The sequence below is a fragment of the Oryctolagus cuniculus genome, chromosome 2 (genome assembly GCF_964237555.1).
Source record: "Oryctolagus cuniculus chromosome 2, mOryCun1.1, whole genome shotgun sequence".
Lineage (NCBI taxonomy): Eukaryota > Metazoa > Chordata > Mammalia > Lagomorpha > Leporidae > Oryctolagus > Oryctolagus cuniculus.
Genome location: NC_091433.1, coordinates 31,706,058 through 31,733,270, shown reverse-complemented (window position 1 = coordinate 31,733,270; position 27,213 = coordinate 31,706,058). Strand labels below are relative to the sequence as shown.

The following is a 27,213-nucleotide window of genomic DNA, read 5'->3' as shown; positions in this document are numbered from 1 at the left end:
ACCCAAGCCACAGCCCTGAGATTTCTGAGGCGTGTGGAGTTCCCTGTCCACGTGCTCCGTAGCTGTGCGTTCTCATATTTGAGTGCTTTCTTCTCATGGCGACTTCAAAAACCTCCTTGCTGGTCTCTGGCTTTGCTCTGGTTGCTGCTGACTCATGCAGTGTGCCCCGATGTGGCCGAGCCATTTGTCTAGGGGTTGAAACTCCTCTGTACTCCTGTTCTGCTACCTTCAGCCCTTCCCCAAGTACTTCCCCTGCCCACCTTCCCTCACATGCCTGGCACAGTGTGTTTGACTCTGCTCAGCTGTTTTCACTTAGAGAGACTGTGATTTCCTAATCAGCATAATTTCATTGCTGGCTTTATGGCATGCTTTATGTTTTCACAGTTCATCTCGATGTTTTGTATGTGTGGAGTATCATTTAATCCTCAAAGCATCCCTGTCATATTGGTACTGATATACTATTTCACAGATGAAGGAAAGAAGGCTCTAAGTGCTTATTTTTTATTTTTATTTTTATTTTTTGAGAATCTAAGAGTTACAGACAGAGAGGGAGAGACAGAGAGAGAGGTCTTCCATTTGCTGGTTCACTCGCCAAATGGCTGCAATGGCCAGAGCTGGGCTGATCTGAAGCCAGGAACCAGGAGCTTCTTCTGGATCTCTCACACATGTGCAGGGGCCCATGTGCTTGGGCCATCTTCTCCTGCTTTCCCAGGTCATAGCAGAGAGCTGGATCAGAAGAGGAGCAGCCGGGACTGGAACTGGCACCCATATGGGATGCCAGCGCCGCAGGTTTATTAACCTATTGCACGATAGTGCCAGCCTCATTTACCCCTTTTTAAAGATGAAAGAAACAGTGGCCCACAGCATAAGACTCTTGTCCAGGGTCACCTGAGCGGCACATGGCAGGACAGTGTCAGCAGTGGGCTGCTTCCATCAAGCCAACAGGGAAGACGTCTTTTGCATCCCTGGGCAAATGCATGTTGTAAATTTCCTCACTGCTGATGCTCATGGGATGCTTCTTCTTTGTTTATTCCATCATTTGCCCATCAGTAAGCATTCTTTTTTTTTAAATTATATTTATTTATTTGAAAGGCCAAGAAAGGAATGGAGAGGGGGGTGGAGAGAGAGAGAGAGAGAGAGAGAGAGAGAATTTTTGATCTACTGGTTCACGTCCCCAAATACTAGCAGCAGCCAGGCCTCCATCAGGCCCATGCCAGGACTTGGAACTCCATCCAAATCTCCCACGTGGGTGGCCATTGTCCGCTGCTTTCCCAGATGCATTAGCAGGGAGCTGGACCAGAAGCAAAGCAGCCGGGACTCGAACTGGCGCTGCCATAGGGGATGCTGGAGTTGCAAGCGTCTAAAATTACCATTTCTCCATGTTTATTTAGGTTTTCTCTTCCTAGATTCACATATTTTTAAAATATTTGTAATCATGATATATGGACCGTTTTCTGCCTTGTATTTTTTTTTCAGAGATTTATTTATTTGAAAGGCAGAGTTACAGAGAGAGAGAGAGAGAGAGGGGAAGGGACAGAGAGAGAGATCTTCCATCTCTTGGTTCACTTCCCAAATGGCCCCAGTGGCTGGAGCTGGGCTAGACCAAAGACAGGAGCTAGGAGCTTCATCCAGGTCTCTCAAGTGTGTGCGGGGGCCCAAGGACTTGGGCCATCCTCTGCTGCTTTCCCAGTCACACTAGCAGGGAGCTGGATCCTAACTAGAGCAGCTGGGACTTGAACCAGCACCCATATGGCATGCTGGTGCTGCAGGCAGCAGCTTTACCCTCTGCGCCACAGCACTGGCCTCGTTTACTTTGTATTTTCCATTTGACAAGTGTTGTGATGTTTTACTTGTGCTCTTGGTGACATTCTTGTCTGTGGTTTGATCGCATGATCATGTCTGTAGTGACGGAAAACCATTGCAGTGAAGTGTCTCTTGGAGGATGGATTTGCCAGCTGTCTGCCAGGCAAACACACCTTGTTTCTCTGCACCCTCGCAACTCTTCTGGCGTGGGGGACCTGTTCTCCAGCCCTCCAGATGCCAGCTGGGGTAATCCTCCTGCCTGGAGTCGGCAGCAAATCCTGAGAGTGAAGGGCTCCATCTGACGAGCCTGCGCTGCCCTCCGCTTCAGATGCCAGTTCTGACTCTGGGCTTCCAGGGCTTGTGACTCCCTGCCTGCAAACGTGGGGGTCCCCTCAGCCCCTCCTCGAGTTTGGTAACTGGCTAGGAAGGCTGCCGGAACTCCAGGAAACACTCTGTGCCGTTCACTGGTTTGTTACAGAGGCTCCAACTCTGGAGCGCCTGGGAGGAAGAGCCGTGTGGGGCGAGTGCTGGCAGGGCGCCTGGCTTCTCCTGCCCCCTCAGCAGCTCCGTCCTCGAAGCAGCTTCGTGCTCAGCAGCCCAGAAGCTCACCACATCTTGGTGTTGAGGTTTTTAAAGAGCTCCATCTCCAGCCCTGGACCAACTTCCCACTTCCCAGAGGTCCCTGGGAGGGGCTGAAAGTGCCTGGCTTGTACCCCTTCTGCCATTCTGGTGACTGGCCCCACCCTGAGGCTGCCTCGGGCCCCCCTGTCGGTCACCTCATCAGGGTAGACTCACCGGTGACCCAAAGAAAGAATAACAGAAGATATTCCTGTGCCTTGGGCATTTCCAAGGGCTTCAGGAGCTTTTGTGCCAGGAGCCAGGGACCGAGACTGGATTGATTTTATTTTCTACCACACCTGTGCCCCGATGTCCTCCTCTTTTTTTTATTTTTTTTTTATTTTTTGACAGACAAAGTGAGTGGACAGTGAGAGAGAGAGACAGAGAGAAAGGTCTTCCTTTGCCGTTGGTTCACCCTCCAATGGCCGCTGCGGCCGGCGCACCGCGCTGATCCAATGGCAGGAGCCAGGTGCTTCTCCTGGTCTCCCATGGGGTGCAGGGCCCAAGCACTTGGGCCATCCTCCACTGCACTCCCTGGCCACAGCAGAGAGCTGGCCTGGAAGAGGGGCAACCGGGACAGAATCCAGCACCCCGACCGGGACTAGAACCTGGTGTGCCGGCACCGCAAGGCGGAGGATTAGCCTAGTGAGCCACGGTGCCGGCTTCGATGTCCTCCTAATCCCAAGGTTGGGGTAACTACAGGCTTATCTTTTAATTTATCTTTTTGAACAGAGCTGAACTGAATAGTGGTCAGTCATTGGCATTTTCAGCTGCCTCATGTAGTAAACTGGAGAGTCCCACCATTATTCCCCAAACACCCTTGAGTTTTTACACTGGGGGACAGACTCTCTTTGTGACTTCTTACAGCTCAATTTATTATTGGAGCAGAAGGAATTCCTTTATAAACCATCAGGATTACTGAGTGGGTTCTAATACTGGCTATGGTTGGTTGTACAAATATGCTGAGAGCCACTATTCTAACTGTTTGGGCAGAGTCTTGGACATTTAAGGAGCAGGAGGGAGAGTGTTGGGGATAAAGCACGCATCCCATAGTCAGACTAGATTTTGTGGCCTCGTCTGTTGCTGTCTGGCAGTGCGATTGGCCAGCTATAATCCCTAGGCCTGTAACTATAAAATGGACGTGAAGTTCTGTCTACTGTTAGGTTTATCAGAGAGTCCAACGTGGTGAGGTCTCTAGTGGTTCCAGGCAGTGACGGGCACATACCAGGCACTTAAATTATGGTGCTGCCAATGTTCTTGCTTGGAAATTTGTCTTGAGTGTAAAGCAAACTGAGTGGTGGTAGGAGAGATGACAGGATGTTTGTCTTGCCCAAACTGGATTGTTTTGTGCGTATTCTCAAGCGGGAATCCAGGGAATTTTTTTTTTTTTTTTTTTTTTTTTTTTATGGAAAATGGTGCATGCTAGAAAATTCCCCACTCTTGATGGGTTTTCCTAGCTTTGAATCTGACTCCTCCCATTCTCGGGCAGCCCAGGAAAGGGAGTGTAGTTGACAGAATGTTGGCCAGTGTGGTGAAAAGGCAGTGTGGCTTACTGGAGTTACGAGTATTAGGCAAGGAGGAGATGGATACTCAGCAGGACTCAATTAGATAATTGTTTTATAATGGTAATTTCACAACCAAATTAAAGCATATGGTTAAGCTCTAATGGTGCTATGTTGAAAGAATGCTCTTATCAAAGGGAACCAAAAACGTTCCCCAGGGACAGGGACTGGCGTTTCCTCCCTGGTGTAGATTGGAGGTTAGCCCGGAGGCAAGGGTATGTGTACACGCACGGGTGCAGGAATGCATGTGTGCGTGTGTGTGTGCGTGCGTGTGCACGCCAAGTGCTCGCCCGTCTCAGGGTGGGTGGGTGTTGGTCGCCTAGAAAGCTGAGTCTGCTGAGAGCTCTTAATCAGAGCAGAGAAGGCAGTTTTCACTAATTAATTGTTTTAAGAGAGAAGGGCGAGTTAACAGGAATCCAAGGACCCATGAGAAATACAAGTTTCCAAAAAAAAAATCTTTAGGAACGATATTAATATATTTTATCTTCCTTATACCACTTTATAATTTGATGTTTCATTTTAGGTGATTATTATTATTTTATCAGTGATTCATTTCCTCAGGCAACTATTAAAATCTTTATTTTTTCTAAAAAGCTCATTCCTAAAAAAAATGATTCATTCCTATAAGTGCTGTTAATGCTGTCTTTATTTTCATACTTTTGGTAGTTGTCTTCCCTCCTTTTTATGTTTGTGGTGTTGAAGTTTGAGAAATGATTGCAGACTAAATGTAAACTGGTAAATTATTGAGTATTTTGTGTACAATAAATGCAAAACCATATATGGGATTGTCTATCCAAACCTGTTACCTGGAAGAAAATTGTTTTTCTGTATGCTCATTATTAGTCAAAAGAGGAGGTGACTGACATCCCTAGATTACAGTTAAGTACATTTTAGAGTGGTACTATGCCATCTTTGTTGGTTGGGAGGGGGTACCACAGGCCCATTTTCCATACTGTTTTTGTAAGGACAGGAGTCTTAGATCAGAGTTTGTGTTTTCAAGTGAATTTGTATAGCTTCACAGATGTCATAGAGTGCAGAGACTCTGTTTCTATTAGTAAAGGGCACTATGTCGTGTTAATATTTATTTTAAAAAGCCCCTCTCTCACGGGTTGCAGAGGCAACCCAGCCCACCATGTGGGTGACCGTTGGATTGGGGCTGGGAACTTCTTCTTGTATCTGAAGCATAGAATTGCAGACAGTGCATAGACAGATCTATAATATTCATGAGTGGCTGGCAGGAAAAAGTGGAGAAAGGCTTTTGGGCAGGACACTGATGGAAACCATCTGAGAAACAACACGCGCGCATCGAGTGAGCCCCACCTGGGCGTGCGCACGGCAGCAATGTTGAAATGGAGTGAATCGGCCTCTTCTGTCACTTATGTGCTAGAGGTTCGATATCAGTGTTGGCTCACTTGGTCAGTGTGATTTTTAAAAATTCTTTCCTCCCTAGAGAATTTGCTCTGGTTAGTCATTGTGCTTTCACAATCAATGGAAAAAGTTAGGAGTCGGTAATGACATTTGCCTTTGCCGATGAATAGATCAAGAGGAACTTGCACGTTTACTTCAGCCTTTCGTTCTTGAGAGCGTGACCATTGTACAAAGGCAAAAAGAACATGTGTGAGGGGTGAGGGTGGGGGTGGGCATAGAGGAGGGACCCAAGGAGCTGAGGTTTCATTTTCATTTTTAAATAGTTGCTTAGTCCTCCATCTGCAAATTTAAATTTTTGAAAACATTAAGAGTCTAATGTAAGTCAACCTATATTACATGACTTACGGGTTGTGATCAGTGGCTGAAATTTTAAGGTATCTGTCTAGATTTAAATGTTTGCATGGTTCTGAAGTAAAACTAAGCCAAACTGGCCCATCTGGAAAGTTGGCCCTCCCCACCCCTAGTTTAATGTGGAACAGACTTGACACTTAATGGATGTCCAGTTTGTTTAAAGCTAGTGATTCGTGCACACATAGATTATTAGAAGACACAGGTCCCTCTGGTCATACATATTCATTAAAGTGGGTTTGTCAAAAGGAGCTAACTGCAGTGGAGTAGCAGCATCGAAATGTTCCTTTGGTTTGAAGGGACAGAATTGTTTCTTCTATGTTATTGTTTAATGGTATGTGGGAAGCAAAGCACTAGATCCTGTCACTCATACCAAATTCCTGTGTGATCCAGGGGCAGATGGTGCCGTGTGCTGGGGTTCCCCTGGGAAAGGCCCTTTCTGATCCAGGGCCTCCAGACCTAGGCTCTGGAGAGACTGAATTAGGTGTTTTCCTCACAGCTTTTGGGTGGGATAGTTCTGAGATTACCCATCTTACTCATTCCATTTAATTTTATTTTGTTCCCTAGCCAATGCGGATGTCTTAAAGGCAATGGTAGCAGACAATAGCCTGTGTGATCCGGAAAGGTAAGCGCCTCTCCTGCCTTTTACTGGGCAAGGTTTTTTCAGTTCTTTGCTCCGATGTGATGACAATTGCAAGGCCGATCTGTTAGATAATTGCTTGCTGTTGGGCGCTGTCCTGCTCGTTGTAGGGCGTTCACCACTCCCTACGTGCCAGAGCACTAGCTAGCTCTCAAGTGACTCCAGGCATGACAACCCGAGTCTCCCCACATTGTCCCTGTCCCTGGGGTAGGAACTTGTGCTAGTTGGATGACTGCTGGAGAATGGCGACGGGAAGAAGTTAAGGGCATGCGCACAGCCTTGGTACCAGGGCACGCTGGCTGGGTCCTCCCTCTGCTACTTAGTGACTGCCTGTTCCTCCCTGGGCTCAAGGTCTGTCCTCTACAGCAGGGGTGCAGGACCTTTATTCTGCCAAGGGCCACTTGGATATTTATAGCACCATTTGCAGCCCATACAGAATTATCAGCTTAAAAATTAGCCTGCTATAGACTTAGTGAATTTCAAGTCCTGCCTGGCATTGCCTTGGCAGGGTCAGGCCAAATAATTTTGTAGGTCAGACATTCCCCATCCCGATCTAGAGCATGGAGGCAACCACTGTCCCTACTTCGTTGGGTTGTTAAAAGGAAAAGATACCTTTTAGTACCTCTGGCATTGAAAAACCTGCATGGCCAATGATGAGTAAACAAGTGACAAACTTGTCAAACTTGACATACTTTGCTGGTTAGAGACACCTGTTATGTTCTCTTTTTGTATTACTGTTTTAGGTTTTGATTGTTGCATATTGTATTCCTTCATAATTAGTTACAGATCACTGTGTTTCTATATACTTCCAATAAGGAGCATGTTTTGAATGCCTGTTGTGTACTGGTTACACACTTATTGAATACCTGCTGTGTGCAAGAGCTGAGTGTTTACAGACCCGTGCTGTGGGGGAACTCAGTCTAGCAGGGAATAAAGAGCCTGAATGTGCTGTAGGAAGGAGAAGCAGCGACCAGAGGGCCTGGCACAGAAGAGCTGAACCAGGAGTGTGCAAGAGGTGGGACAGGAGGCAGGAGGAAGTCGGGAGAAAAGGCATGAGAGCGTGAAAGTGTCCAGTGCACTGCACCTGGGGATGCTTTGGTTTGGAGTGTCGAGAGAGTGTGCTCTGGCCAGTAGCAAGGAGGGCTGACAAAGCAGATTAGGACTGAGTGACGTGGCAAGGAGGTTGGATCTGATGCTGCTTCCTACGTGGGTGGTACACGTCCTAAATGCGTCTTAAATGCGTCCGTGTGTTTGTCACTGTGGCCGTGTTAGAGGCGCATTCTAGAGAAATGAGAGTGCAGGCAGGCGAGGTAAGGAAGCTCTGGTGATGTAGCTTCTAGAGACACAGGACTGTGGTTTCTCCCACATTCTGGCCCAGATTCCGTCATGGTATCTTTGTCTTAGTTGTCTTTGGGCATCCTGTAGCGCCACAGCCAGTACTTGGTACATGTTCGTTGAATGGATGCTGTTAAACCCTTAAATTCAGCCTTCTCATGTGGGGAGTTAATTGAATGTGCCTCTACCCCAGGAAGGCGATGCTGCCTGGTTTTATTCTGGCAGGTTGAAGGGCACCCCCAGAGAGCAGGTGCTGTGTGTGCCATCTGAGAACACGTGCTCAGCCGAGGGCTGTCCATGTGTAGCCTGCAGGCCGTCAGTTCTCAACAGCACAGGACTGCTTTCTGCTGTCTGGAACCAACCCGGGTGCCCTGGGGACTCTGGTCACAATCGCAGGTATCAGGCTGTGCACCCAGGTGGGGCCGAGGCTGCGTCCTGGCTAGCCTGGCCCTGACCTGTTCTGATTCTTCCCAACATGTGCCTTTTGAAAGGAGCCAACATCTGGTGTATCTTTGAACTTCTTGAAGATCCTGTGGATCTATGGGTCTCACAGTTGTTTGCAACAAAATAAACTCATTTTTTCCACTTCTGCTTCTGTGTAGGTTGCAGGTGGTCTGGCCACGTTTCTTCCAGATTATCAAAGTGGTCTCCCCTGCTTCAGAGGCACTGTAGTTCACGTGGAGGCAGAGTGCGTGGATTCTGGAATTCCGCTTTCTGTGTCTGGATCTCAGATCTATCACTTATTTGCTGTACCATCTTGGACAAGTTACTTTACTTCTCTGTGCTTCAGTGTCCTCATTTTTTTTTTTTTTTTTTTTTTTGACAGGCAGAGTGGACAGTTGGTTCACCCTCCAATGGCTGCCACGGTCAGCGTGCTGCGGCCGGCGCATCGCGCTGATCCGATGGCAGGAGCCAGGTACTTATCCTGGTCTCCCATGGGGTGCAGGGCCCAAGTACTTGGGCCATCCTCCACTGCACTCCCTGGCCACAGCAGAGAGCTGGCCTGGAAGAGGGGCAACCGGGACAGAATCCGGCACCCCGACCCGGACTAGAACCCGGTGTGCCGGTGCTGCAAGGCGGAGGATTTACCTAGTGAGCCGAGGTGCCGGCCAGTGTCCTCATTTTTAAAGTGAGGAAATTAATACTATTTATGGTGTCGCTTTATAAAGTTGAATTGGATTAACATACATAGCTATTTTTATTGTTACTGTTATTACCACCCATTGATAATAGAGCCAGATTGGATCAAATATTTTGATTATCTGAAATCATCAGCTATTTGGTTGAAATTCAGGTTTTTCTTTCCTTCAGGGTACACTGAATACTTCCAAAAGTTCATGGAAAAATCATGAGAAAAGATAGGTTTATTTTGGTGCAAATAGTCATTGAAATCCATGAGTATTTTTTCATAATGTTCATTTCTGCGAACTTCTTGAAGATCCTGTGTATGGATCTCAAAGTTTTTTTCAACAAAATAAACTCATTTTTCCCCAAGGATTTATTTATTTGAAAGGCAGAGTTACAGAGAGGCAGAGTTGGAGAGCGAGAGAGGGCCCCCATCCTCTGGCCCACTCCCCAGAAAGCTACAACGGCTGGAGCCGTGCTAATCTGAAGCCAGGAGCAGGAGCTTGTTCCAGGTCTCCCATGCCTGTGCAGGGGCCCAAGCACCCTGGCCATCTTCCACTGCTTTCCCAACCCACAGCAGAGAGCCGGATCAGAAGTGGAGCAGTCGGGACACGAACCAGCGCCCATATGGGAGGCTGGCACTGCAGGTGGTGGCCCTACCTGCTATGCCACAGCACCTGTCTCAGTAAACTCATTTTTAAATTCTATTTCCACAAACTTTCTGAAGCATCCTAATACCTTCAAGGCATTTCTTTGCTTACAGTTCTGGGTCTGCACTTGGCCATGTGTGAGAAAGGAGAATGATTGGTTGAGAAGGGAGGTTGGTATTTTAGGAAGAAACCGAATACTTTAAAGTCAAACAGTGAATCATCGTTAGCAGCAGTGGTCGGTTTCCAGTCAATTAATTCCATCCAGTAAGTGATCAGTCGCATTCATGCTATTCAGGATGGGCTGTGGTGGTGTGGTCGGAAGAGCTGAATACCTGCTGTCTGGTAGTGCCTGCAAAATTCATTTGCACAGTTGGAAGATACATGTTGGTTTTTATTTCCAATTTAAACCTGCTTCTCTATTCACAGGAGGGGGAGACTGTGCTAGCTGGTGTTTCATTACGTAACCAGGTCCACCTTTTCCTTTTCCTGTGCCTATCTTAGCCCCGTGAGCCCCAGCACTCCCGGGAGCCCGCCTGTGAGTCCCGGGCCCTTGTCACCAGGGGCCACCCCCGGCAAGCACATCTGTGGCCACCATCTGCACACAGTGGGCGGTGCCGTCGAGAGGGACGTGTGTCAGCGGTGTCGGCACAAGCGATGGCATTTCACAAAGCCCACCAACAAGTCCAAAGAGAGCCGACCCAGGCGCCAAGGAGAAGTCACTGTCCTCTCTGTGGGCAGGTAAGATCCCCGAGGTGGCCGTGGTGGCCGGAGGGTGCGGTTGGCACCTCCCTGCCCACTATGGAGTGTGTCCTCCTAAGCCGGGCTCAGGTCAGATTTGCAGGTTTCACGATGCTTCCTGTTCAGTGTCTGGGGTGTTTCCAACAACAGAGGAACCCTGAGAGGCAGCTCTTGGTAGATCACGTGGGCGATGTATTAACTAAGGTAAATACTCGCCGAAGCAAACAAAGCCCCGATTCCCCACTGTGGGAAGCAACCAAGACTAGACTAGATTACTGGAGCTAAGACTAATTCTGTGCATCTGATCTCCCACAATATGGTGCTGAGAGAGAGCAAACAACTTCCACACAGCTGCCTCACCAATTCAACTAACAAGCTGCAGGAGCTGATCCTGCTCCTGATTGGAGGAGAGCAGCGTGCTCGGCGTGTGGGCAGCAGAGCATGAATTGGTGGAAGAGGACTATAAGGGAGGAGAGAGACAATATGCACCAGGAACATCTGAGGAATATTTGAGCAACCCCTGAGAGGGCCAGCCGGAGGTGTGCTGCTCCTCGGCGGAAGCAGGGGAAGCAGCGGGGGTGCCGCCCCTCTGCGGACGTGGGGTGGGGGGGGCGGCAGCAAACCCGGGAAGGGCCAGCAGCAAACCCGGGAAAAAGAACAGTGCAGGGTCCGGTGTCGTTCCTCCGCGAATGGGAGAGCGACACTCCACTAAATACAGAATAGATGTTTTTACTTCACTGTGAGAATCCAGAGCTGGTGACCGAAACCTTGGTGGTTGGCTCGTCCAGAGTCCCAGGCCCCTTCCCTCTGTGGCTGTGCTGGGTTTGTATGAAGGAGAAGGTCGGTGCAGGCAGTGTTCATGGGCTGGGCTTGGGAATGGTACCCATAACGCCTCAGATTCACCGGCTAGAACTCAGCCACTTGGCAGCACCAGCCAGGGACCTGGGGAGTGTCATCAGCTCGCGCCCGGGTGAGAGAGGACGGGGGTCTTGTCCTGCTCTCCAGTCTGCCGCGTGAGGTCCACGGGAATCAGTGACTGCTTTCTTTTCACTCCCTTCCCCTGTGTCCTTAAAGTAACATCTGCTTGTGACCTGTGCATGCTATGAAGACCCCGCTTGTAAGCGGGGTGACAGGAAGCGTTTTGCAGGGGAATGTGGTTTGGGTTGCGAGTCCCATGCAGGAAGTGCATTGCCGATGCTACCTGCAGACGGGCCATTGGAAAGGAGCAGTGGTGAGCACACTGGCTGTCCTCAGGCTGGGTCAGCACTGAACAAAGGGACAGTACTGGAGACAAGATCTTTTCTTTTCTCCTGAGAAACCTCAGAGAAGGGAAGCCCAGACTAAACTCACTGCATCTGCATCACTCAGAGCTTGGCAGCACTGCGTAAAACTGTTCCTTTGCTCTGTGCCTTAGTTTCCTACTCTGTACAGTGGGGATGTCAGGCTTGTGCACCTCCCAGGCTCCCATAGAGGTCTCGGACCACCTTGGGCACTGGTGCACTCAAGAAGCCTTGGCCACTGTTACTGTGATTTTAACCCGGCTGGCTTTCATCATGTGTTGCAAAAGCAAGGAGAAGACTGGAGGGCTGTTCGCCTCCGACAGCGACACAGTACAACTCATGACCACGCTGCTTTACTAAGAGGCAGAGTCATGGGAATTTATGAATGCAAATGTAATGAGAACCTGTAGCTGGCTTGCACAAAGCCTGTTTTGTTTGCTTTAAAACAAAAATCTGCTGACATTTTCAAGTCAGATCCCACGTGGCTTTGTAAGATGACCCCAGTCCAACCCTCTTTCTTGGGTGTTGGATACTCTGGGCGTTGAACCATTCCAGGCTGTTTTTCAGCACGCACTGCTTAAGAGAGCTCTCCCAGTTCAGCGGAATAGCATTGTGGTCACAGCTTTCCCCTACACTTCCTTCCACTTCCTCAGTCTTCCTCCTCCTCGCGGTTGGTGATCTCATTTTGGACAAAGGAGGAGAATTTACTTGAGATGCTTTGAAGGGAAATTAAGACCAGAAATAGAAACTATTATGAAAGACTAAGGATTTGATGGTGATGTGAAATTAGTGAAATTGAGTAAATTTAACTTCTCCTTTCATTCTAATGAAAATCTCATCACTAACTTCTTTAAAATTTTTGTAATACCATAAGAAAATTAACCCATATTTGTCTTAAAAAACAGCCACGGGGTGGGCATGTGGCCCTGTGGTTGGGACAGCCGTCACGATGCCCGCGTCCCATGCTGGAGTGCCTCCTTTCGCGTCCCAGCCCTGCTCCCAGCTCCAGGTTCCTGCTAGTGCACAGCCTGGGAGGCAGCGGGTGATGGCTGAAGCAGCCGGGTTCCGGCCACCCATGTGGGAGACCTGGGATGGCTTCCTGGCTCTTGTATGTGTGTGTGCTGGGACAGGACTATCTGACGGGGTGTGTTTTCATAAGGTAGTTCTCTCCTGAACGTTTTATTTACATCGGCCTAATGTGTGAAGCAGTCGATCTTTTATCCAGCCCTCTGTGGGTAGAAGAACTGATGTTAACACCCGTGCCACTGTTGGAAACCAGCTCTCTGGGCTGGTTCATATTTGGGTACCTGTGTTCTTCAGTGCATTTTGCATGCTCCATTAAAATCCAGCACAGTCTGTGATGTGGTTGAGGGGAACTCAGCTGGGAATGTGGCAGGTGCAGGGGGCCGCTGGGTAGGGACCCCATCCTGGTGAGTGTGTGGTTTCTCTTTGCTGTACCAAGTTTTGACTGCGTTTGTTTGGGGCCCTCTAGACTGACCATTTTTTTTATCCATTCGTAAATCCTGTTGACTGGAGATGCAGATCTCATCACATCCCCTCTTCCTGCCCTCAGGTTCAGAGTCACAAAAGTGGAGCACAAGTCCAACCAGAAGGAGCGGAGAAGTTTGATGTCGGTGAGCGGGGCCGAGGGCGTCAATGGAGAGGTGCCTGCGACGCCTGTGAAGAGAGAACACAGTGACATGGAGTAGCAGGTGAGCTGCGGCGTCGGCGACACTGGCAGAGGGGTGGGCGTTTGCCAGGGAAGCCAGGGGATCTTCTGGAATGGGAGAGACTGAGGGGGACTGAACCTGGTCTTGGGAAGAAGCCACGAAGTCTGTGTCACTGCATGACAGTGAGAAGAAAGGATTCCCCGGGAGGCAATGTGAAGTGGTGGGGGAGTGTGGCAAACCAGAAACCACATCAGCCATCATCACCCATTGTGTGGGCAGACAGTGCCTAGTGTTTGCTACATCTTCTTACTGAAAAAGCAAAATCCACACTTTGAGAATGTGAAATCCCCACAGGTTTCTAAATGTTAAATTTCCTTTAAAAAACCTTGCAGGACAAATGACAAAGGTTAAAAAACCTTGCAGGACAAATGACACGTACTCTTGTTATCTTTCCTAAGTAAACCGAGAGCCAAAAAAGGCTAGAGCAAGCACACGGATGCTTTTTCCTTGGGTGGAGCTGAAAATCAGTTTTCTCTGATGTGCACATCAAAGGAAGTGACCTCAGTAGGACTGTTACTCCTTCTACCCCGTCTTTGGGGAACAACTGAAGAGCAAAAGTGAGCGCTGCTGGTTGGGCAGTTTTAATTTTGGATGCTCCTGCTCTCGGGGGAAAAAAAAGCCCCTTGGCTTAGGCGTCATCTGACTTTCTCCTTTATGTTGTGACTTGCACAGCAGTGATCCTTTTCATGTTTCTTATTATATATAAAAGGGCAAGTCTGAGGCCTTAGTCATGATCAAGCTCTAAAGGGCGCCATCAGAGCCTGCGTATGAAGGTGGAGGAGTTTATACTTACACAGCGCGGGGAGGAGGTGAGGCAGTGGTCAGGCAGGGTCCTCCAGGGTACAGAGAATTAGCGACATTGAACCTGAGCCTTGGGGTCAGGCTGCCAGGTGCAGATCCAAGCTTCTCACTCTCCACTGCTGAGACCTGGGCAAGACACTTCAGGTTGTTCTTCCTCACGGGCACGTGGGAATGATGCTTCCTGCCTCAAGGGGTGACTGTGAGGTTTCTGTGAAGGAATCCGGGAAGCCCGGGGCATGCCACCTAGGAAATGCTCAGCCCAGGCTGCTGGCGACTGTGAGTAATTCACTTTGGGTGGGGTGTGGGTGTGGCTGAGTGGAGGAGAGGCGTGGATTTGGGAGGGGGCTGTGACTTCGGTGCTCTGCCACACCCAGAGGGTGGAAGGCACCTGCAGGTAACCCGGAAGGGCTGTGGTCCTGTCCTCTAGGACACAGGGGTCCACTCACTTTGGTCTTGCAATCTAGTCATTGGGGAGATCTGGCCTTTTCCCCTGAAGTTTAGGGAGCCAACATGGGCCTGTTCTAAAGAGGAGAAACAGTGCTGAGAAGTCCGCCTTTGGCTTCTTGGCCATTTACTGGTGACCTTGTGGAAGGCAGCCCAGAGGAATTTAGGAAAGGGAAGAGGATGATGAAGATGGTAAGTGGGACGGATGTTAATTCCCTCTTGCAGTACTCTAGGCCTTGTGCCCGGGTGTATCGCACGTGTCACCATTGCCAGCATCTCCCAGTGGGTTGCTACGATCCTCCCGGTTTTGCAGATGAGGAAACTGATGAGTGGAAGGAGTGAAGTTACACAGCCGAGACCACAGAGCTGCGAGGAGAAGCTGAGATGTGAATCCAGGTCTCTGAGCACAAGCTCAGTCGCACACCCACTGAGGGGGCAGCCCCAGACCCATGAGTGGGGAATGTTCCCACTAATGATCTAGAACTTCCTCCACAGCAGAATTTCCTAGAACTTGTAATAAATAGCCCCTGATTGAAAATGCAGTCCAGAGGGTCTGCTATGTTGCACAGAGCAGATCCAGCACATTTCCATCACTGCGGGAAGTCTTATTACGGGCAGGAGTTACTAGCTTAGACCTCAGGACTGCAATGCTGAGGGGCCTTTGCAGCTCAGAGCAGCATTTGATTCAAGTCAGGAGGACTTGCCTGCCTGGGAGGAGAAGCACCTGCCTGTTAAAGTCAAAGGCAAGGAGAGCCCATGGCTGCATGACGGTCACGATGACAAACTGTGTGTGTCACCAGCTGGGCAGACTTTCTGCATAAGGAGGCATTGCCCCTTCCCAGGCAGGGGCTTCCCAGGGTCTGGGAGGGGCCACAGCACTGGGATTGCTCAGCTGTTTTCTTGGCCCCAATTCTGGCTGCATCTGACTATAGGATTCTGTCCACTCGGCTGAAGTCTTGACCCCATTTGACTGGTTTACAGTTTGATGTTCCCTGCACAGCACACTGTCACCCAGCAGGATTATATAAAGGAGGGCTGGTTTTGATCATCAGAAGACAGAGGTTCAGATGTGAGCTTCGCCGCTTGGAAACTGTATTTAATTGGTTTCCTTGAACATAGAAGGAGGATATTAAGTTGGCAGATTTAAGGCTTAAGTGCCACGAGAGTGTCTGGGATGTGGTTAGCTCTCAGAGGGTGGGCATTTTGCGTTGTGCTACCCAGATCAGCAACCAGCAAACAAAGGGAATGTGTTCTCTGCACTTCCACCTTGCTGACATTAAATATTAAATATTAAACATTTTTATTATGGAAAATTTCTAACAAGCTCAGAAGCAGAGAGATTCCCATCATGAATGCCCATGATCCACGGAGTATACCACATATATAGTACCCAGTATACCACATATATAGTACCCACGGCTGTTCAATGCTCTGTACCTAGCATGCTTTGAAAAGCGCATGCCATGTAACTTTCATTCAGTGCTTCTGACACCAGAAGGTCGGTGCTGTTACTACCTGGTGTGCGGATGACAGTGTTAAGCACAGAGTTTGTGTGGCGTTATCAGGAAGAATGAGGTGGAGTTAAGAATCAAACCCAGGATTCTGGCTTCATGGGGCACAGACTTGATTCAGCTGGGGCCGACAGAGCCAGGTCCCCCGATGAGAGCCTGAGCCGTTCAGACCTGCTGGGTGACCACTTCCGATTGCCCAACACCTTGTGGACACAGAAAAAGGAGGGAAGGGAATATTCATTGATGCTTACAAAAGTTCATGTGTTGATTAATTTTTTCTCATCCAAGAGAATATTTGTGAGATATTCAATGTGACTTGATTTTTTCACCTAGAGAAATCTTGAAAATCTGTGAATCTGGACTGAATTGGAAAAATTTCCCTAGAATGTAGCTAACAAAGCAGGGGACATGTCCTTTTAATATGCAGATGCAATCTTCAGGGTTGCATTTTTTTTTTTTTTACTGAAAAGATGTTTTTGTTCACATTTGGATTTTACTATTTAGCTATTTTACAGGAATGCTTTGCTTTACTGTAGACTAGATTCAAATATTCAAATGCAAATGCACATCCAGGCTAGGTTTCTCTTTGCTTTCTTTGGGTTTTTTAATGAAAATTGGGTGTGGTTCCATGCCACCAATTTTGGGTTGAAAATATTTTTAACAAATTACATCTGTACCAGGCATGTAGAGACTTTCATCTCCATGTTGTTAATTCCTGAACAGTGCAGCGTAATGACTGTTTGCCTGCTGTTTGCATCGTGTTAGGTATTGACCATAACCTAGATATGGTTTAGCCGCTGTGTCAGAGGATGTGCACGGATCATATGCAAACACAGGGCCATTCTCTAGGGGACTTGAGCACCCAGGGCGGGGTCTCCTCAGGGGTCCTGGAACTAAGAGACCCTGGGTCCTGAGTAGCAAGTTATGAAGCTCGGGGCAGGGTTTCTCTCTCCTTCTCTTTCCTTCCGTTTTAAAGCACCTTCGGTTGTTCGGTTGTTTGTCATTTCACTCCACACCCCAGGTCTTCTCACCCTGCTTCTGGGGCCAGGGGCCTTTTTGTAGCCAGATCTCGCTTGCACTCTGCCTGATTTATTTTGGCAATGCAGTGAAAATGGTTTCTTTTTTTCCACAGAAAATGTGTTTTGATTTCTTCTTAGAAGAATAAGCTTTTGTTCTTCAAAGTTAAATAAATCGAATTGCTTTCAGTCTCCAAATGCCACTGCCTTGTGTCCATTGTCAGCGGTCCTGGTGCTTTTTAAAGACGACACTGCCACGAGCATTCCGCAGCCCGAGTGCTGACGTGTGTGCTCCTCTTCCATGGCTTGATAAATCTGATTGAAAACATGGGTTAGCAATTTTACATAATAGTACTTTTAGACTTTTTTTTTAAATTGGATTTTAAAGAGAGAAATAAGAAGTGTAGGTATTTGTTGTGCACCGCATCTGTGAGCCGTGTAGACGGTGTAGAGTGCCTGGCTTCTGCTAGCCGGCATCTGCTGTGTAGACGGTGTGGAGTGCCTGACTTCTGCTAGCCGGCATCTGCTGTATAGACGTGTGGAGTGCCTGACTTCTGCTAGCCAGCATCTGCCTTTCTCCACACACTTCCCTTTTTCATGTGCTCAGAGCTCTTAAAATCTGTTCCCTTAGCAGTTTTCCAGAATCCAGTACATTGTCATTAACTGTGGTCACTGCATTATGCAGTGGATTTCTTGACCATAGTCCTGTCTAACTGAAATTTGGGGTCCTTCGGCTCACATCTCCCAGCTACTCCCCACATAGAGGGGCCGGTGCTGTGGTGTAGTGGGTAAAGCCGCCGCCTGCAGGCCCTTATATGGTTTTGAATTAGTTCTTAAATCAGTCCTTGAATCAGATGTATGTAACTGCTGAATACTCACTATTGTCAATAATTTTCCTGTCGTTCTCGGTGGTCCTCGTTATTTATTAGGCCATAAGCATCCACATTTAAATTTTTTTTTTTTACATTTTGTATTTATTTGGAAGACAGAAAAACAGAGAGAAATCTTCCATCTGCTCTTTCACTCCCTAAATACCTGCAACAGCCAGGGCTGGGCCACGTCAAAGCCAGGAGCCAGGAGCGCCATCCCTATTTCCTATGTGGGTCGCAGGAACCCAGCATCCACTACCTCCCAGGGTGTGCATTAGCAGGAAGCTGGGTAGGAAGCAGTGGTGAGATTTGAAGACAGGCGCTCTCCACGGGATGTGGCCGCCCCAAGCAGTGACTTCCCACTGTACCAAAACACCTGCCCCCAAGCTCCAGCTCTGATCCCATGAATCCCTTTTTATTTCTGAAGAACACTGCTGCTTTGGACTGTGAGGACATCTCAGAAGCAGTACTGGGCAAGTCCCTTGAGAATTTGGGCCACTTTCTAGTTTGTGTTAAGGACGTCTTAGAAATAACCATTTCCTTTTTAACAGTAGATAGAGTTTAAAAATTAGTACCGAGGAGATTGAAACATCCTGCTGACTTATGGATGGGGGAATGGAAATGTCGTGAGGGCTGAGACGTGAGTAGCCATGACTGCTGGGCTGGCGCTGTGCTGTGGGATAAACGTGCCATCTTTGCCAAGACTGAGCATCCATGGACAGGCACAGGCCGGCTTCCCTCACCTGCTGCCATCATGCCCTCCTCCGAGCAGGCTCCACCCCTCCTTCGAACTCTGTGGCCGAGGGGCCCTCCCCTGAGTTGTGTTGCTTCGTTGGCAGGCCTCCAAATTTCTTTTCTTTACGAGCTCTCCCGGGAAGGATGTGTTGGTGGGAAACTCCAGGTTCTACCAGTTAGTTAATTTTTTGTCCTTGGGGTTTTGTTTTCGGGTAAAAATTCATATTTTTCTAAAAAGCCATGGGAGCTCAGATTTGATGGAAGCCTTTTAATTTGATTCACTGGTCTTGTAGGGGCACTGGAATATAAATTTATCTAAAAAACTGCAGGGAGCGGGCATTTAGCCTAGTGGTTATGACACCCACATCTCCCATTGGCGTACCTGCGTTTGGCTCCTGGTTCTGGCTCCTGGTTCCAGCTGCTTGCTTATGTGACCCTGGGACAAAGCAGTGATGGCTCCTATAATCCGGTCCCTGCCACTCTTATGAGAGACCTGGACTATGTTCCCAGGTCCAGACTCCTGTCCAGGCCTCGTGTAGGCATTTGGGAAGTAAACCAGTGGATAGGAACTCTGTCAGTCTCCCTGCCTCTCAAATAGAAAACAAATAAAACAAGAACCAGAACAACAAAGCAAGCCACTGCACCCGGAGCAGGCCCGAGTCAGGGTCCCTGGCTTGGCTTTCCAGCCCTGCTTTGTCCAGTGCCGTCTTGCTCCTACGTGGAAGACTGATCTCATTGAGTCCAGCGTGGGCGTGGAGCGAGGTCGGCCTCTGCTCAGGACCTGCTGTGGGAGGAGCAGGCAGGTGAAGAGAAACATGGAGCGAGGGCAGAAACCTAAAGCACCTGTAGAAGTTTTGGGTACTACCGTCCCAATTTTACAGTTGGAGAGCCCGGCTCAGAGGGACTGACGTGCCCATCGCAGGGCTCGGGAGCGAGTGGGCTTGCAGGGAAGGATGCACACTGTGAAGCCAGCACTGGTGTGGGGACAGAGTGCTCTCTTGGCCTTGCAAGGAGACACACACACACACACACACACACACACCCCGCCGCGGTGACCCAGGAGCTCAGGGTAGGGATCATTTCCGCCCTGCCCGAGCTCCCTGTGGTCTGAGGGATCATCTGATGGCACTTGGCTTTCTGAGCCCCGCCCGGAGTGCGGCCAGCTGGGAAGGCATTCGGTTCCTCCTAAGGTGGACTCAGGCCACGGGCTGCTGTAATCTCAGAGGAGCTGCACCCGCTCGTCCAGCGCAGCGCAGGCACCGCCACGTCTTTAAACCCAGTGTGCCTAGCCTCTCCTCTGTGCCAGGCACTTGCTAGGCCTTCAGGTCTCCCACACGGGTGCAGGGGCCCACAGACTTGGGCCATCCTCTGCTGCTTTCCCAGGCCACAGCAGAGAGTGGATTGGAAGTGGAGCAGCCAGGACATGAACCAGCACCCATATGGGATGCAGGCGGCGGCCTTACCGGCTACACCACAGCACCAGCCCCGTAAGGCACCTTTTAGCATTTGGTGTGCTGTGGCGAAGAAATCCCATTTGGAGGAATGTGTCTGTTTGTCAATAGGGATATCTTCACAGCTGTAGAATGAAGTGAGAAGGAACTGGACAATGTGGAAAACACCGTAACACAGTCTGCACCGTTCAAGGGTGAGGGCAAACCGTGGAGCCAGGGAGGGTGTGGTATCCTTTGCCTTTCTAGATTGCCTTTCTGATAAGGCCTGCGCTCACCTGGACATTCTGCCAGCGAAGTGCTGAGTTTGAGAAGTGTGTGCTTGTAAGGGGAGACCAGAGGGCAAGAGCTTTGGAGAGATTAACTTTCCTTTTGTCTGCTTAGTTTCTGGTATTCGCAGTGAGGGCTGCCCACAGCTACTTGTCTTTCCCCCTTCTTCTGTCTGAGACGCTGTGCATGGGGCAGCTGTGGCAGAAGGCTAGGGTGCTGGATGATGGAGTGGTCCTAACATTCAGCCTTGGGGGGGAGTCCGACTGCTGGGCACCACATTAAGACCCCCATGGCCCTGGGAGAGAGAGCTGCAGACGGCCAGGGTCAGCAGCTGGTGATGGGGGTAACGTGGGGCTGGATTTGAACCCAGGGCTCTGGCTCCACTCCCTTCCCTGCTAGGCCAGCCTGTGTCTCACATGCCCACTCCTTAAGTCGGTCAAATCAGTTGGGAAACGCTCTAAGTGGGGCGCCCTGCGGGGCTGGAATGGAAACAGCGACCGTGAGGAAGCATTGCCTTCTAGGTCCAGAACACCCCCACCCTCCCGCCTTTGTTACTTCCCTTGCTGCACAAGTGTTCTAAGAGAGAACAGAAAGAGGCGCATAAAAATAGCATGCTCATTTTCTAGATAATGGCCCAGTTTAAAGTTTTGCTGGGTAAATTCTCTCTTATTTTCCTTTCGGGACCACTTTCATATTTCTCCGTCCCTTGGCCTTTCTGCCTTTTTCTCTGCTGGAGTGTTGCCTGTGAAAACGGAAGCAGACTTGACCGTGTTTCCAGTACTGTTCCCTGGCTGCGCCCTGCGGAGAGTTAGCACATCACAGCTCACAACGTGGCTCGTGCTGTTTTTACGTGTAATGTTGCATTTCCTTTTTAGTTAAGGGACAAGGGTCCTTTACCCATCCCATCTCCTTTGGAAAGTCCTTCCTCCCTCTCCCCGCCCCCCTCCTTCCTTCTCCTCTCTCATGACCACTGTGCATCATTGTGAACATTATGAATGCTTTAAGAAATGGATGGTGGGAATAAAATTAGAATGCATACCTTGAAGTATGAGCTGTAGGGTGGAAAGGATGTTGTGAAATGACGACACCTCTATCAATATATCCTTATATTTCAGTGAGCTGGTTTCATCTCTGATCTGTTTTGCATTCCTAAGCAAGTGCAGTGTGGGCAGGTCCAACGGTGTTTTGCCTGAGTTCACCTGCATGGTGCGTGTGTGTCGGGGGGGGGGGGGACCTACACAGGCAGCACCTAGGCAGGAATCTCAGTCCTGCCCTGGTTATCCCGTCTTTGGAAAAGGAAGGTGGGAGGATACTTCTAAAAATGTGTGTGCTTTCTCCATCTTTGTCTACCTGCCTTTAAGATAAAAAAAAAAAATTTAAAAGTTCTTGCAAAAAATAAAACTAAAAGATAAGTTTATTTTGGTGCAGTATTTTTGAAATATGTGCATAGTTTTTTCATAATATACATAATATACACTTTTTATGAACTTTTTAAAGACCCCTTATATGTATAGATTTCAATTTTTTTTGCATCAAAATCAACCTAGCTTTTACTGCAGTTTTCCATGAACTTTTTGAGCTACTTTCAAAAAAGGGAACAGATCTGTTGATTATTTATTTGCAAAAAGTCATTTGAAAAGCAGAAAACTGTTTTACCACTATGTAATGTGATGTCAGTGTAGACACTGAGCAGAGCCAGCTTTTGGAGTGACTTTAAAAAGCATCATGGTGGCCGGCGCCGCGGCTCACTAGGCTAATCCTCCGCCTAGCGGCGCCGGCACACCGGGTTCTAGTCCCGGTCGGGGCGCCGGATTCTGTCCCGGTTGCCCCTCTTCCAGGCCAGCCCTCTGCTGTGGCCAGGGAGTGCAGTGGAGGATGGCCCAGGTGCTTGGGCCCTGCACCCCATGGGAGACCAGGAAAAGCACCTGGCTCCTGGCTCCTGCCTTCTGATCAGCGCGGTGCGCCGGCCGCAGCGCGCCAGCCGCGGCGGCCATTGGAGGGTGAACCAACGGCAAAGGAAGACCTTTCTCTCTGTCTCTCTCTCTCACTGTCCACTCTGCCTGTCAAAAAATAAAAAAAAAAAATAAATAAAATAAAAAGCATCATGGTGAGCCATCAGCGCCCACTTCAGCCTGGATGCCTCAGGGCTGTGTCCCAGCAGGGGACTCCCATTGGGCGTTGCTTTTGTGGAAGGTTCCCTGGCCGGTGAGGAAGTTGAGGGACACATGCTGCAGAGGTGAGGATGTGTTGCAGGGAGAATGTCCCCCAGTCACCTTAGCAGTGCACCTCAAGCCAGACCAACACCTGCAGTCTCCTGGGGTTCTTAGGGTCTCTGTTTTCTTTTGTTACAACTTGATAACGAAAGTCCTTAACATGTTCTTGGATTGACTTCTGCACGACATGTGTGCTGGGGGCAGGGGGACAAGGGGCTGGGGCAGGGCTGGACTGCTGGCTCCTCCAGGTGAGCTGGGGGGGTGGGCGAAGGGCTGGGGAGGGGCTGGACTGCCTGCTTCTCCAGGTGTGGTGGGGGCAGGGGGACAAGGGGCTGGGGCAGGGCTGGACTGCCGGCTCCTCCAGATATGCTGGGAGGGGACGAGGGGCTGGGGCGGGGGGCGGGGGGGGGATGAGGGGCTGGGAAGGGGCTGGACTGCCTGCTCCTCCAGGTGTGCTGGGGGGAGGGGGATGAGAGGTTGGGGCGGGGCTGGACTGCCTGCTCCTCCAGGTGTGCTGGGGGGGGGATGAGAGGTGGGGGCGGGGCTGGACTGCCCGCTCCTCCGCGTGTTTAAGTACCAGGCGGCCATGCGGGACGTGGTGCTCCACTGTCGGTAAAGCTTTGCCTGTTTTGCTTTCTCTTGCAGCAGTGACTTCGTTGGAAGAGTTCTGAGAGACTGGAAACTCAGAAGATGGCAAAGTTGCCTCGGCCATGTTTTTATACATTTTATACCGTTTCTATGATGACGTCAGCAGACGTGAGAATGAAGCCTACCCGGGATATTGTTGCTATGCTGGATGGAGAAGTCTGTTGGCTTTGCAACAGGTTTTCACCTGAAGTCTGTTGACGGTTACATTTGCTGGGAAGGAAAAAGCTTATTTTTTATCTGCATAACTGTCCCCAGCCATCGCCCTGCCCAGGCCCCGGTCCCTGCCCGTGGTGTGTACACACTGCAGTTTTTCCATTCCGATCACTGTGTACAGAGGAACTAGTTGTATACCGTCTGAGCCTGTGCTCCTGGTGTGTGTGTGTGTGTGTGTGTGTGCACGTGCGTGTACTATTCCCCAGCTCCTACCTGCCGTTTTAATCCTAGTTTTATGGCGATCTTCATATGGACAATTGAGCTGTTACAAATGATCAAAGATGACCCTTCAGTGGCAAAAGATCCTGGCAACAGTCCCGTCCAGCCCCATGTGTGGATTCCCTGAGAGATCCTGGATCAGGAGGGACCAGATGCTGTACCTGGCTACTCCCAGGCCCCTGTAGAAGGCCAGAAGTTGGTTTTCTGTTTTTGTTTGTTTAAACTTTGAATAAAGGGGGAAAATCACTAAAGACACTGAAAAAACTTCTGGCAACCCCAGGCAAAAACAAAACAAAACAAAATCTCACTCCTCACAGTAGGTGGGCTCCACACCTCCCTCTGGCCTGTTTTTCTTGGGGAACTGCTTGTTTTCATCTTGTAACCAGTGCTCCTTATTTAAAGACTGTCAGTGGTCACTTTCTCTTTAGTCCTGGAAAATCCTGCTCTTTGACACAATTTAAAAATTTTGGAGCTTTGTGTTTTATGAAAACCCTGAAAGAAGCCGGAGGCAGAGACAGCAGCGTCGGTATGAGAGCTGTCGGGGAAGGGGCATGGGAGTCCTGTGACAGCAAAATCTCCAGACTGGGCCCCAGTGCTGCGTGCCTCGCGCCCTCTGATCATTTCGAAGAGAAAGTCTGGCTCCTGAAAGAGAATTTTCATGCAAATATACTTCAAAGTATTTACTATAAATAGACTTATTCGACTCCATTTCTGGGATTAAACTAAAAATTTCTAACTTTTTAAATGGTGGATTCAATTTCCCGTGAGTTCTTACTGACAACTAATAAATGGTGTGTGTGATCCATTCATATACACAGCAGAGGAGGAGAAATCAGGATGGAAATACACTTCATCGAGGTCCCCAAAAATAGCGATACGGGAATTTTAGGGATGTGTATTATTGTAAATAATATTAGATGCAGACTCTAGGCCAATAGTTTTACTTAAGAAACAAAACAAAAGGTGTAATTTTTGCTTTGAAAATACTATGCCCTCAAAATGGTGAGGGATAAAATGTAAAGGTATTCTTCAGCTTTAATTACTTCTTAATTTTATTCAAGCCAGAGCACTTTTTTTTTCTCCCTTGGATAGCAATACAGCAGGCAAGAGAATACTCAGAAACATTCAAAATTGTATTTATACCAAGAGTACGTTTTCAGTAGTTGAGCCATTTTTGTCTGGCTTGCTTCCAAATATGCCAAACATTACGCCTTCGACATTTCCCGCACAGAAGCCTTACACTGGGGTGTACGCCCTGATGAGACTCTGAGTGTGCCCAAAGCGTGCTGCGGCTGCACGGCCCCTGTTCCTCCTGCTTCTCCAGGAGGCTCGGGGACTCACGACACATGTCCTCTACACAACACTAAGGATGCAGAGCGCCTCTCCGTGTAACCAACGAGCCGGCTGCCACCTTCGTGGAAAACTTTGTAAAGGAAAATTTTCACCGTTGCGAGTGTCAAATGTATTTTTAACTGTCTGGTTTGTACTTTTACGACTTTTGTACTACCAAAGCAGAGTTAAAAATAAAAATGTTAAACACGGTGTGTTGTTTTCAGTGATGCCGTCCTTGGTGCTTTGCACAATGAAGATGTCATTGTCGTCGTGTGATTTATTGAGCTTACTTTCAGCGTACTTGATTTCCTATGACTTGTGTGGCTAGGTGGTCACTGGCTGACCGTCCGCACTGGGTTTTGCCTCCTGTAGGACTCCCCCTCGTTGCTTCTGAAGTGTGGAGGTAATTTTGAAAGAATCTTAGAAGGATTGCAAAAGCAATCAGTTCATGCACACTCTTCCCTCCACTCCTCCTCTGTAGCATCTGACACAGCCTAGGAACCATGACCCAAACCACGCTTTCTCTGGGATCCTAGAGCTGTCGTCAGCAGTCACGTAGCAGCAGAGGCACGCGTCGGGAGACGCATCATCAGGCAGTTCCACCGTGGTGTGCACGCGCATCAGGGCAGGTGCCCCCTGCACATCTCAGCTTTACTGTACAGGCTGTTGTCCCCAGGCCACGGACCCAAGAGCAGGTACTGAACTGAGTACTGCAGGCGACTGTAACACAATGATGTCTGGGGGTCCCAGCGCAGGAAAGGTACAGTAAAAGTATGGTATAAAAGATCGAAAAACATGGTCTACCAATTTGGGGCATTTACCGTGAAGGGAGCTGGTAGGACTGACCGTTGTTTTGGGTGAGCAGAGTGAGTGAGTGGGAAGTCCTAGGGGGTTACTGCCCACTGCACTAGACAGTGAGCACCACCCCCTCGGGCTGAGCTAGATTTATAACAAATAGTGTTCCTTCATCAACAAGTTAACCTTCTCTTACTGCAACTGTTGTACTTTTTAACTTATTTTTTTTTTAAACTTTAAGATTCTTTTGTAATAATACTTAGGACAGATAAATACATGGAGCAGCTGTACAAAAATATTTTCTTTCTGTATATCCTTATTGTAGATATTTTTCTTATTTAAAACTTTTAAAATTTTTTACTTTGTAAACCTTTTTGTTAATCACACACACACACACACACACACACACACACACCCGGCCTGGGCCTGCGCAAGGTCAGGATCATCAGAGTCACTGCCTTGTTCCTCCACGTCTTGTTCCATGGGGTCTTCAGCTCGGTTATGACCTGATGTGCCCACCAGGGGAGGTGTTCACAGCTCATTAAATCACCACTTCATCTGGAGCTCGCCAGTTGTCCCACTCCCGTTCCAGGGTACCCCAGTGCACCTCGTTTTTATGTGTATTTATTTGAGAGAGCTCTCCCAGTGGCTAACTTCCCAAATACCCACAATGTGTGAGCTGGGCCAGTCTGAAGCTAGGAGCCGGTAACTCCATCCATTCTTCTTTAAAGATTTATTTTTTAAAGATTTATTGTCTCTTTTTAAAAAATTTAAAGTATGCAAATTTCATGTATTTCATGTATACAGATTTAGGAGCATAATGATATTTCCACCCTACCCTCCTTCTTGCCCAGGCTCCCACCCTTCCCCCCTCCTTCCTCTCTTATTCCCTCTCTTAATTTTTACAGTGACCTCCTTTCAGTTTACTTTATACTCATAAGGTTAACCTAACACTAAGGAAAGAAGTCAACAGAAACACAATTCCTCAACAATAGAGACAAGGGCTGCAAGCAATCATTGGATTTCAGAATGTCAGTTTGACTCCTTTACATTACATTTTTGGTACTCTTATTAGTTACCACAGACCAGGGAAAACACAGGGTATTTGTCTTTCTGGGACTGGCTTATTTACTTCTTTGAAAAGAAGAGTTAGAAAAGTGCAGGAGAGCCCAACGTCTTCTATCCGCTGGTTCACTCCCTCAATGGCCGCAAAATCCAAGGCTGGGCCAGGCTGGAGCCAGGAGCTTCATGCAGGGCTCCCATGTGGGTGCAGGGGCCTGAGTACTTGGGCCATCTTCCATTGCTTTACCAGGGATATTAGCAGGGAGCTGGATGGGAAGTGGAGCAGCCGGGACCTGAACTGGCACCCACATGGGATGCTGGAGCTGCAGGCGGCGGCTGAACCCACTACGCCACAACGGTGGCCTCGGAACTCAACTACT

The 27,213-nt window shown here is 48.9% G+C and overlaps 1 protein-coding gene across 2 annotated transcripts in view; it reads left to right on the top strand.

Moving 5' to 3' along the window:
- RELL1 (RELT like 1) overlaps positions 1-25,186 on the top strand; it is a 60,219-nt gene extending 35,033 nt beyond the window's left edge. For both annotated transcript variants that reach the window (XM_051830751.2, XM_002709268.5), the window contains 4 exons: positions 6,327-6,384; positions 10,011-10,247; positions 13,101-13,239; positions 23,210-25,186. In XM_051830751.2, the coding sequence (XP_051686711.1) occupies positions 6,327-6,384; positions 10,011-10,247; positions 13,101-13,236 (431 nt within the window). In that variant the 3' untranslated portion in view covers positions 13,237-13,239; positions 23,210-25,186. The remainder of the gene's footprint in view (positions 1-6,326; positions 6,385-10,010; positions 10,248-13,100; positions 13,240-23,209) is intronic.
- The last annotated feature ends 2,027 nt before the right edge of the window (positions 25,187-27,213 follow it).